Source organism: Grammomys surdaster, unplaced genomic scaffold (genome assembly GCF_004785775.1).
Source record: "Grammomys surdaster isolate TR1022 unplaced genomic scaffold, NIH_TR_1.0 338, whole genome shotgun sequence".
Lineage (NCBI taxonomy): Eukaryota > Metazoa > Chordata > Mammalia > Rodentia > Muridae > Grammomys > Grammomys surdaster.
In genome coordinates, this window is record NW_021604757.1 from 1305059 (window position 1) to 1317005 (window position 11947).

The 11947-nt window shown below is 54.5% G+C and overlaps 1 protein-coding gene across 6 annotated transcripts in view; it reads right to left on the bottom strand.

The window, feature by feature from the left end:
* Tp53i11 (tumor protein p53 inducible protein 11) overlaps positions 1–9339 on the bottom strand; it is a 15009-nt gene extending 5670 nt beyond the window's left edge. For 3 of the 6 annotated variants that reach the window (XM_028778489.1, XM_028778488.1, XM_028778486.1), the window contains exons 1-2: positions 9212–9339; positions 74–154 (exon numbers count right to left, since the gene is read on the bottom strand). Coding sequence is in view for 2 of the 6 variants with exons in the window: in XM_028778485.1 (XP_028634318.1) it covers positions 74–154; positions 6447–6477 (112 nt within the window). In the remaining 4 variants the exon portion in view is untranslated. Of the gene's footprint in view, positions 1–73; positions 155–4322; positions 4945–6446; positions 6680–9211 lie in introns of those variants that run through there. The other 3 variants (XM_028778485.1, XM_028778484.1, XM_028778487.1) reach the window with 2 other exon arrangements.
* Between the last annotated feature and the right edge of the window lie 2608 nt (positions 9340–11947).

The following is an 11947-nucleotide window of genomic DNA, read 5'->3' on the forward strand; positions in this document are numbered from 1 at the left end:
CAGGCCACCCCACACCACAGGCCACCCCACCCCACAGGCCACCCCACCCCACAGGCCAGTCCTGGGCACATACTGAGATGGGCAGTGAGCAGATGCTGAGATGTGCACTGGAATCCGAGATGAGGGTACCTCTCCTGTGCTCGGTCCTCACAACCTAGGAGAGAAGACAGGGCATGGAGGGGAACAAAGTGAAGCTTTGGCTGACCCCAGTCCGCTCCAGTCTCTGCACCCCCACCAACCTGTACACCCGGCCAGAGCCAAGAGTCCTCTGTACCCCAACATCTCATTTTCACCCCAGCACCCTGCCCCTGCCCCCAGGCAAACTCATTTCAAGGAAGAGCTTAGAAGTTCCTCCTTCCACCTGCTGTCCAGCCCCATGTCCCTGAGCAAATGTCTTCCAGCCCCAGGGAATGTCCCCAGATCGTCCAGATTCCTTTTCAAACCTCCAGAGTCTTGAAATGAAATGAACCATCCCAACAAATACAACAGCAGAAAGGCATAGCTGGTGTGGATGAGGGGTGCAGCGGGCACATCCGAAGAGGTCCTGGGGGTTTTGTTCAAAACGATAACACCGCAAACCCAGTCACCACTGGGGCTGAAGGGCAAGCCAAACCTGGGCCCTAGGCCCTGACACACAGCCCTGCTCTTCATGAGTGAAATAAGTGGCTGTTTTCCTTGCTGTACCTGATGGGGATGGGGTGCTGGAGACAGGATGGGACAACAAAGGCTGCCCATGCCCCATAGATAGGTACCCAGCACCCCTAAGGGGAAGCAGGGATGTCCTTTCAGTCACACCATTCCAAGTGGGGCCCAAATCCCCAACCCAGGCCACCACTTTCTCCTGCAGACTGGACACCACACAAGGGCGCCGAGCCCAGCCCGGCCAACCCTCCTTGAAGAACAGAGATATCAGTCACCTGGCCACATCCTTCCTATGTCCCCTCTGACCCCTCATATTATTCCACACAGAAATGATCGTGCAGATAATTCATGTCAAAACCACTGCCAGGTCAGGACACAGTGACTTCACGTGTCCAGACTGCAGTGTGCTATCCCAGGTATACCCTGATCTCCCATTTCCAGTAGTCACAGGTCTCAGCTCTGTCACTCTAGCTCTGTCTGGATTTTTCTCAAATGTAGCACAAACAGAATCATAAAGCATATGAACGTTTGCCACCCAGCGTCTCCCACTCAATGGGATGCCTTTCCCAGCTCGTCCAGGCCCAGTGCCCCAGCTGTTCATTCCTTTCTACTGGGCATCAGAATTCTGTGTGACACTCATGCCAAACAGAGACATTCGGTTGTTTGTACCTGTGCTTTGTGTGGTTCTAGTGGGACCACACATGTACAGGCCTCTGAGGTAAACAGCCAAGGTTGGGCCTGCTGAAGTGGGTGGACAATGCGAACACCAGGGCACCACACACGCCTTCGGCGACATACAAGCTCCTCCACACTGAGGACAACGCTTGCTGTGGGTCATTTCTCTTTTAGCCCTACTCTTTGGGGGCCCTGGATTCTTAAACTTTCTCATGAAGCCAGATGTGGCAAGCCACTTGATTCAATCCTGCTGTGCACCTTGGGTGAGCCACTTCACTAATCCGAGCCTCAGTTTCCTTATCTGTGAAATAGGACTTTAGCTCCAACTTTCTAAGACTTTGAGGTAAATATGAGTCAGAGTACAAAGAGAGACACCTGCACAGAAGACAGCCCATCCACTGAGCTCCTCTGTGTGTCAGGCATGACACACAGAGACACTAGTGTCACCAGTAATCAGAGCTGGTGTCACCAGTAGTCAGAGCAAATTATTTCCTTTAGTGTTCTCATCAGGGATATGGGGACAACCACCCACCCACACACCTACACTGCTCAGACTGCTGCCTGGACTCACATCTGGGATCGTCAGTGTTTTAAGTGGCCTGTAAGCTATCTGCTTTCTTCTGTGCCTCAGCCTCGCCTCTGAGAGGGGAAAGAAGGGGCTAACTCTCAGAATGCTGAGAAGCATGTTGTCTCCCTCAACTCAGTGGTCAGCGTCCTGTCTTGGACAGTGTCCAGTGAAGATGGCAGTTATTAGACAGGATGCCGCCACCCTCCCAAGCACTTCCTGTACACTGAGTGGTGGCTCTTGACAGAGCCAAGGCAATGATCTCATTAGCCCTTTCCCCACCACACGGGACCAAGACCCCAGACCTCAGTACCCGATGCAAGGCTGGTTATATCATGTCCCTCTGTGTTGAGCTGGAAGTGTCCCAGCTAGGGGCAGTTTTCCTCTGCTCCATGACTCACCCACCAACAGACACACAGACACACAGAGACACAGACACACACACACACACACACACACACACACACACACACACGGCCTTTTGACCTCTCCTCTCCTACTCTTCTCTACCAAAGCTTTTTGCCAAGGGTTTTAGGCACCTCCCCCGCTCCATTCCTGGGAAGGCTGGCAACATACTGGTTTTGAATCTTGGTTCTACCCACTTAGGAGCTGCAGGCTTTAGGAGAGCCACTAGGGCACCCCAGCCTCAGTTTCCCTCTGTGAAAAGGAGGAACGGGGATGCAGAAGTGCCAGTGAACATAGGTGGGGACCCTCTAGCCATGAGCCCTGCCTTGGGCAGGGTCTGTTCTCCCTCCAAGTGACCTTTCTTTCCTCATCCAGATGAGGAGAGTGGAAAAGGCCCCTTCTACTTAGGTCTGCTTGGTTTCCTGCACGCTGCGCCGAGGGCCTCCACATCCCCACTGTGACTGTGGAAGTGGGAGGAGTGGCTAATCATCCACCCTCATGCTCACAACTGTGGAAATGAAATAGGTGCCTGCAAGACCGTGTCCGGCCTCCTTTCCCTGTCAGAGTCCTTGCGAACATCCCCAGTAACCCTTCATCCTTCTAGAAGTGACAGTCACTCTGAGCACTCGTCCAAGTGGGAAAGTCCTCCCCGCTCTCCGCAGGCCGGCTCTACTCTGTCCTCCTCGGAGCTCGGTTGGTCTCCTGTGTTCATCCCTAGACACCTACAGCTTACACCTCCTCACTTCCCATTTCCTAGTTCCAAAGGCTGGCCCAAGAGAAGAACAGAGAGTCTGTGCTCCTCAGAGCATCTTTCCTCTCAGCCCAGGCCTCCCTAACTCTGTAGTCTACAGGGACAGCCAGGGAGAGAGCAGAGGCAGGCTGTTGCTCCTACCATGCACTGAACAGGCAGGAACTTAAGGCCCATGGGGCAGGATCTGCCCTAAAATACACTCGAGCTATTGGCCCAGGGTAGAGAGGGATGTATACTGGGCTGACTTCCAACCTGGTCACCCTCTAAGAGGTGGGGCCTTTAACCCAGTAGTGTCATCTGAAGCTCCAGTATAATGGATTAGATGATACTACCTCCCTGGGGTGCTGCAGGCTCCAGGGAAGTGGGTGTCTAAACACAAGAAAAGGAGGGTTCCTGGGTGTACAAGGCCAGAGGATGAGAAACGACACCCCCTGACTGTTTTTGGAGACAGAGTTTTCCTGAGTAGCCCTGGCTGTCCTGTAGACCAGGCTGGCCTTGAACTCAGAGATCTGCCTGCCTCTGCCTCCCCAGTGCTGGGATTAAAGGCACATGCCACTACACCAAGCAGAGGAACACACTCTTAATGATTAGGAAAACTTGGAGTCAAAGTTCAACTCTTTCTCTTCACTGCTTGGTGACCTCAAGAAAATTACTTCCAGGTCCTCATCTAAGAAACTAGAGTCTACTCAGCAAGTTTGAGATACACCACAGAGTGCAGCCAAAGAACCCGGCTCCTAGTCTGTGCTACACAAAGGACAGCAAAAATGGCCTGTTTTATTAATGAACTCCTACCCAGACTCAGCCCTGGGCAGCAGACCTGATGAGGCAGGGGCCCACACCTCCCATGCTGATCCTGGAGGACTTCCCCATCCTTCCCAGGAAGCTTGGTTACCATAGAAACCAATGGGCTGCAGCGCTGTCCCGACAGGGAGGCTGTGCCCAGGAGGGCTGGCTTAGGAAACCTGCTGGCCTGGGAGGGGGAGGAGAAGAAGGGACCCAGAACACCCACAGCTGCTCCAGTGACTTCCCCTGAGTAACAACCACAACCCCTCAACCAGGGAGCCACTTCCTCTCCAGTGTGGGCACAGGTGCAGCGGCTGCAAATGCCCTCCTGCCAGTGTGGAGAGAGCTAGCTGCCCACACGTCCTGCCTAAGCTGGGGACAGCAGCCAGCTTGTCAGCACATGCAGCCTGGGAAGCCCCTGAAGTCCACATTATTGCCTGTGACAATAGCCATATTTCACTCCATTTTTCAGACGAGAGCACTAAGGCTCAAGCGACGTACTTAGTCAGGAGTCCCTGACTTGGAGGGTGTGGCAGAGCTGGAATTCAAGTTCACTGTGAGCTGAGCTTACACTGGACTTCCTGAGAGGATCTGGAGGTGGGAGGCTGGGGGAATGGATGTGTGTGCTTGTCTGTGCACAAGCGGAATGCCCCTCCCCCCCCCAGCATAACTGAGCTTCAAACCGTCTTCTGGAACACCCTCCCCTGAAAATCTTGATGTGTCCCCAATGTCTGAAGCCTTACCCCTATACCCTGTTGGGGCTCTCTTAGGTTCAGGGCCTGTGCTGTGGGCAGGGCTCGGGAACCAGTGCCACCAATGGGAGCCCATTGTTCTGTTATCTCTCTGTGTAGAATAGCTGGAAATGGGTCTGAACAGGGCTGCATTCAAGTGAGGACAGAGACAGGCAGAGTTAAGAGTTGGTGGGCTCTGGGCCATGGAGCCTGTATCATCTGAGGCCTTTTCTAGGGAATCCCACTAATCTGGGACAAGATGGAGATCTAGCAACCTGCTAGGAACCAACTGCTAGGGCCCTGTGGCAAAGTGGCCCACATCGTGAGGTTGTCACAAGGAACAGAGGGTGAAGGTAGCACATTCCCATCCTAGGCTTGCATTCCCAGACCTGGACTCAGGAAGACCTGCTGCCCTGCGACACATTCCCTACAAATGGGCCACACCTCACCCACAAAGCCAAGGGTCATGGGACACAGCCAGTAGGACTGTACGGGTCTCTTCGGAGATTTTCCAGGTCCAAACAAAGGGGAAATGGAAGAGATGCTACTGTGCCCGGGACCTGCAGGCAGACGAGCAGAGCCTCGGTCCCCAGAGAATGGAATTATTCTATAGCATGCCACATGGGTGGACAGAGCAGTGTTGGTGGGCTGTCACCTCTCTGCCACCCACCTCTCACCAGCTCGACTGTCACTAAGACACTGTGGAAGGTGCAAATGACAAAGACCATGCTGTGAAGGCCCTTAGTGTGGCATCCCAGTGGCAAAGCAATGGTGTCCATGCCAGGTTCCTTGAACCTTCAAGATCCTGACTCTGGGATCTGGAATCACAGGGTTTGCCCTGCCACCGGGAGGTCAGGGTGCCCTGAATCACTGTACTTCAAGGAGGACAGCTGAGGTCACAGGCATGACGAGCCCAGGCTTGTCATCAGGAGAGTTTTCTGTGTGGGTGGTGAGTGCTGTCTCAAGGGCCCTCCCCAGGTCTGACTAGGCAACCCTGACTGATGATCCCAGCTATATAAACACATTTATTTGCATTTCAACGAGGCCCTGTCCAGCTTCAGCAGCCCCTCCGGCCTCTCCCACTTCCTTGTGGAGAATTTCTCTTCTCATCTTTCCTCTCTGTGTCTTTGGAAGGTAGCTGATTTCCAGAGGGATGGAGGAAAGTCCCGACTCTCATCACATATCTCTTCAGAGCTTAGGGGACAAAAAATAAACAATTGTAGCTGTGGGGTGGGTGGGGCTCAGGTCTGGGAGCCACACCCCTGCGGGAGGAGGGCTTGGCTTCACCCAGAGGTCTGAGTCTGCTGCCCTGTGTAAGCCAAGGCCAGCTTCTCAGGTGACCTCTCAGAAGTCACTGACAAGGCCTTTCCTGTCCTTCTGTCGCTTGCAAAAGGCAAGACACAGCATGGAGAATTCCTGTCCTTTTCAACCCTGAGTGGGCCAGCCTCCCTGGGGCCTGGTGACCGAGCCAGTGCCCTCAAGGGCAGCTGGCCCTGTTGTCCATTAGTTCTCAGTGGGCCAGGGCTGGCCTGTGAATGGGCAGCAGCTCCTCTCCCCAGCCATTGTCATTCCTCCCCAGGCCTCTCCCTTGCTGCTCAACAAAACAGAGGGGCAACTGGGGGCTTCCCTGAAGACATGCTACATGTTAACCCAGTGTCTCCAGACTCGATGGTCTGAAGCCCTGCTTTCCCCTGGGCAGGGATCACAGTTCAAGGCTGAGACTTCCCTCCTCATACTCAGGCTCTGGCTGAGTGGTGAACAGAGCACTTCTCCCAAGCTCCACGCTCACATCCTCTACCCCCATACCCCATGAACTTGCATGGCGTTGGAAGAGAGGCCTGCCTCTCTGGGCCTCAAAGCTCCCCATCTGTTAAATGTGCACAATGACACTTACTTCCATCTGAGGAGAAGTTGCCTGCAAACATCCAGAATAGTTTGTTGTTTGTAGCCAGCGATCAACAATGCTGCTGTTCAGACTGATAGACTCAAATACTTGGCCTCAGTTTCCCCCTTTACTGAAGCAGTTTCAGAGCCGAATCCCATATCCACATAAACAGGGTGTTCCAAAGAAGGTAGTACTGGGAGGAAGTGGGATGAAGCAGAATCAAGGTGACTCTGGGTCATGACCAGCACACTGACCCAGGCAGGTCACGACCAGCACACTGACCCAGGCAGGCATGAAGAACCATGAGAGTCTTGGGAGTCAGGGGGTTTCCAGGGCACTCGGTATGGGCGGCTGTCTTCCTGTCCCTGTCTACTGTGGCTGTGGGAGGGACACAGAGAATGCTACTGGGGATGAGGCCTTCCCACCTGGATTCAGAACAAAATGGCCACCCTGTGGCTGCCCCTCCTAGCTAGGGGCCTGGGGGATGCTGGCTTATAGATCCTCTCTTAGTATCACCTATGAGATAGGGGAGTCCCCATCCTTTCTCACCAGTGCCTCCTATCTCTTCCCCACCCCATTGCACAGGAACAGCACAGTGCTGCCACAGGCTCTTTGCACAGGCTATTCTGCAGGACTCAAAATGCAGCACGGACCACTCCTTAAAAATGGCCTCATGCCAGGCAGTGTTGGCTCACGCCTTTAATCCCAGCACTTGGGAGGCAGAGGCAGGTGGATTTCTGAGTTCGAGGCCAGCCTGGTCTACAGAGTGAGTTCCAGGACAGCCAGGGCTACACAGAAAAACCCTGTCTCAAAAAAAAAAAAAAAAAAAAAAAAAAAAAAAAAGGCCTCAATACCTCACACTCTGCATGTTCCCCTGACTCTGGCTTTCTTTCTGAGACAGGGTCTTCCTACATAGTCCAGACTGGTCTGTAACTCAGACTCTTCCTGCCTCAGCCTTCTGAGTACTGAGACCACACCAAGGCACGGCACATGGCCCATCGATTTATTATTTATTTGCCTCTTCTTGCCTAAGATACAGTACTACCTAGAGTCTTGAGAGCTTCCACAGGTGTGCAGGGACCTGTGGGCCCCATGCTGGCCAACTGCGACATCAACCTTTTGTGGAGTACTCACAGATACTTGGGGCAGTAAGTGAACACACAGGAAAGCCAAGAATAATTCGTCAAGACCCTGCCCCTAGCCAGCTGCCTCCGTCCTCTCTCCAGTAGAGGGGGCTGTCACAAGTCCAGGCTGTGAGTTGGGATGAGAGGAAGGGCAGAGTTCCTGAACTGGGAAAGGTCAACGCCAGGGACAGCAAGTGGAGGCAGCCAGACTTGAGAGTCTTGAAGGCATCTAGGGCACTGAGGCTGGAGGGGACTTTGGGAGAGGGAGCTGTCTGTACGAAGGCGACAACAGAAACCTGAAGAATATTCTGACTTCCCAACGATCCTACAGGAAAATAATATTTTCTTGCCTCGGACTGAGCCAGAGGCTGCCACTAAGGGGCAGGTGGTGTTCCTCCGGATTCTTACAGGAACCCACCACAGTCTAGCCGGCGGCAGGTGGCGGCCTCTCTCCAGGAGCCTCCAGACCGGAGACACAGCTAGGTGGGTGTCTCTGCAACCCAGGTACTTCTACACTCTCGCCAGGCCCCATCCAGAAAGTTTGTCTAAAAGAAACGAAACAGGAAGTCCGTGCTGGGGGACTTTGAGAAGGCCTTGGCCATGTGCTTAAGGCTTGGGGTCAAAGTGGAAGTGGGTCCTGGGCCTATCTCTGCTCCTCCACCTCACAAGCGGCAGGAGAAGCACGCTCCATCCACGTTGCAAAAAGGCGGCGAAAGGAGATCCGAAGCGAGCGGCTGGCCTCCAGGTGCCCCGAGGATGGTGCGCGGAGTGTTTTCGGCGCACTACACGGGACCCCAATCCATCCTGCGTCAGGCAATGGCGCTACCCCACACAGCTGTCCCGCGCGGTTTGGAAGAGTCGCCTGGGTCCACCTGCAATACTCTCCTAACACCCTAGGCTGGGGTCAGGCCCAACCACTTTTCTGCCCGCTCCTCTCCAGCAGGGACTTTGGAGTGTCACCGGCTTTGCCCCTTCCCCCTCTGATCTATCTTCATCTCCGCGCCGAGGACACTCCCCTACTTTGTGAGGCGGGAGTCCACGACTCCTTCAGGCCCTGGCACCCACACAAAAGGTCCCGCCAGAGCAGTGGACAGCGGGAACCCCTCCACCTTCTCTGCCCGCGCACCCGTGGGAGCGAGGACCCGGAAACTCGCAAGTTTACACCGCGCAATCCTCGGGCTAGGAAACAAAGGCGAGAGGGGGGGCGGTGGCGAGAAAGGGGGAGGGGACCGAAAACCAAGCGCTGAAGACAGAGACCCCGGAATAAAAGAAACTGCTTTACTCTCCGCTCTTTCTAGCTCCAAATCAAAGAGATAAAGCCCAGGAGGAGGCCGAGAGTGAAATAAACAGCCCCTGGGGTAGGAGGTGGCGGAGAAGAGAGCTGGGAGAGAAAGGGAAACCGAGTCAGTGCAAGGGGACAAACAAAAAGGACAGAGGATGGTGCCACGAGGAGCTCGGCGGGGGTCCCAGGCGCCTGCCGACCTGCAGGTGCCAAGCTGTCCGGGGCCCGGCTGTCGTGCCCAAGGTGCTCGCTGCCCCCGGCAGTCCCTAAGGCCCCCGGCGTCCCCGGGCTGCGCTGCGTAGTCAGCGGCCGGCGCGGTGGCAGCGGCGGCGAAGTGTGAGGCTAGCGGCGGCCGGCAGCAGACTTACGTTCTTAGCGCGCGGGGTGCTGCGCTCGCGGAGCTGGCGTGCCCTGCGGACGCTCCGACCCGGGGAGTCTCACATCGCGGCGCCGCGCTGGGCAGGCAAGGCAGGGCAGGGCAGGGCAAGCTGGACTCCTGGCGCTGCCGGCTCACCCGAGTCTGGCGGCCCGCACTGGTCCCTCCTCTAGTGCCGCGCACAAGCCAATGGCGCGCCGTCCCCTCCCACGCGCTGGGCTGCCTCGCCCCCGAGGTGGCCGGGGCGGGCACAGAGGGGTTGGGGGGGACCCAGAGCTGCAACGAAGGACCTACCGGGAGCCGCCTGCGGAGGGCGCACCCATGCTTGGCTAGGGGATCCCCGGACGGGGACATCCTGTCGCTGCGCCACCCAGGACTTTCTCGGAAGTTCTGTAGACAGCGCCCCTTTCCCCGGACTGCAAACATAATGTTTAACAATCCTTACGGGTTTATTAAACATCCATTCTCAGACCTAGGACGGTGTCTGCGATGGAAGGAAGGGACCGGCTTTGGCCAGTAGGGTCTCCCACTTGTGAAACAACACGGTTAATAACAATTGTCATGGTTTGCTAAAACATTTTCAAGAATAAAATCTTGCGTTCTCAAAAGTCCAAGAGATATATAGAACTAGTCCCAGTTCACAAAACTTTGAGTCATTCACATTTAGCCTAGGCCTGAAGATATTGGAGAAAGTATGTTCTGTCACCCAGGCCACCCTGGTCTCCCAAGTTTGGTGTGAAATCCAAATGACAAGAACTCGCACCCACTGAGACTTCCACCGCAGTCGCTGTGCTATGTGCTGCATGTGGCAGGGTTGGGGGCTTATCTATGGCTTCAGAATATTTGTTGGTGGGACCAAACAGCTCATGGCGAGAGAAGGTTCCAGGTGAGTCTTGAGGGGTCCTAGGTGGTCTTCAGGAATCTCTCAAACTAAAAAGATGGGCACCTACATCCCCCATTCCATGCCTGGCTCTGGACTCCCTGGGAAGTCCACAGCAGGCTTGGAGGGAGGGTGGGGATGGAGAGAAGCAAGGCTGAAGGTAAGGAACTGGGGTAGAGATGGGGAGTGGCTGCCCCTCACCACAACCCAACTAGGTGTGCCCCTGGCTTCTGCGTTAAGTTTTGCTTTTTGCCCCAGGCTACAGAACTACAGTATCTGGATTCAAGTCTTGTCTCTGTCATTTAGCTTAGCTCTGGGCAAGCATGTTACCTAACCTCTCCGAGTCTTGCCTCCTTACCTACAAAGGGGTGTGACCTTCTAGCAGGAAGTGCCTTGTTGCTGGGATTTTCAGTTAGAGCAGCAGCCCATGCTAACCAAACCTGACCATGTGTGAGGTGCTAATGTACCAGGCAGGCTCCATGGCCCTCCCAATGTCTGGGGCTGGGCGGGAGGGGCTGTGCCCTTTGCAAGGAAGTAAACAGAATAGTGTCTGGTACATAGCAAGTCAGCGCTCAGTGGCTGTTAGCCTTCTGATTACCAAGGCAACTAAACTCCCTTCCCACAGTGCCGCCCGCTCTTGCAGAACACCTGGCTAGTGATGACCAGTAATGAATGAATCACTCAGCCAGTCACGTCTATGGCTCAGGATCAGGCCTGCCTCGCTCGAGGTGTGGGGAGTGAAGTGCACAGCCAAGCCACCTGTCCCTGACCGAGAGCTTCATCTTGGCCTGGTTCAGAGTCTCACCTCTAGATAGAGATGGGATAATGGATTCAGTGTTGCGCTATCGGCATGCAGGGCTCTGGGCTGTGAACACAGTGGAACACAGTGTCATCCCTGAGCACCTCCCGGACTTAGAGACAACTCCCAGTGTTCACCAGAAGCAGGACCTGAAGGCAGAATTCCAGAAGCTGGATGTGATGATAATGACTCCAGCTCCCTCAAAGAAGAGGCTGTATTAGAAGTAGTGATCTCACTGTCATTAACAGCATGTAAGCGGAGCCAAACAGGGTCACCAGTGTCAGGACTTACACTTTCAAGGGTGCTTGGTGTAGACAGAGCCTATAAGCTCTGAGTGTCTGTATTCTGGGGTTTCCTTGTCTGTCTATCAGGAGGTGAGAGTCCTAGCCCCATAATGCTTTGCAAAGAAGGTGTCTTAGTTACGGTTTTACTTCTGTGAACAGACACCGTGACCAAGGCAACTCTTATAAGGACAACATTTAATTGAGGCTGGCTTGTAGATTCAGAGGTTCAGTCCATTGTCATCAAAGCGGGAACATGGCAGCATCCAGGCAGGCATGGTGCAGGAGGAGCTGAGAGTTCTACATCTTTATCTGAAAGCTGCTAGCAGAATGCTGGTTTCCAGGCAGCCAGGTTGAGGGTCTTAAATCCCATGCCCACAGAGACACACCTACTCCAACAAGGACACACCTCCCAATAGTGCCACTCCCTGAGCCAAGCATGTACAAAGCATCACAGAAGGTATGGCTATCCAGATGGGCCCTGTATGCCAGGTAAAGTGCTGAGTCCTGGGGTCTTGGAGTTGGCAGAAGGGCATTCTGTTCTCAGAGGACTCCCATCCTATTGGGAGGGCATATATGTATTCATGATCTCAAACAGAAGAGAAACTTATCACAGTCACAGCTGATAGGCTGGGAGATTGAAAGAACAGAGCTCAGAAGGTGTCCAGGCCTGCACCACCAAATACAGACCCCTTTGGTATACCTCACCCCTCTCTCTAGCTTCTGCTAGACACAGAGTACTCACTACAGCAAAGGAGCTTCTTCCTA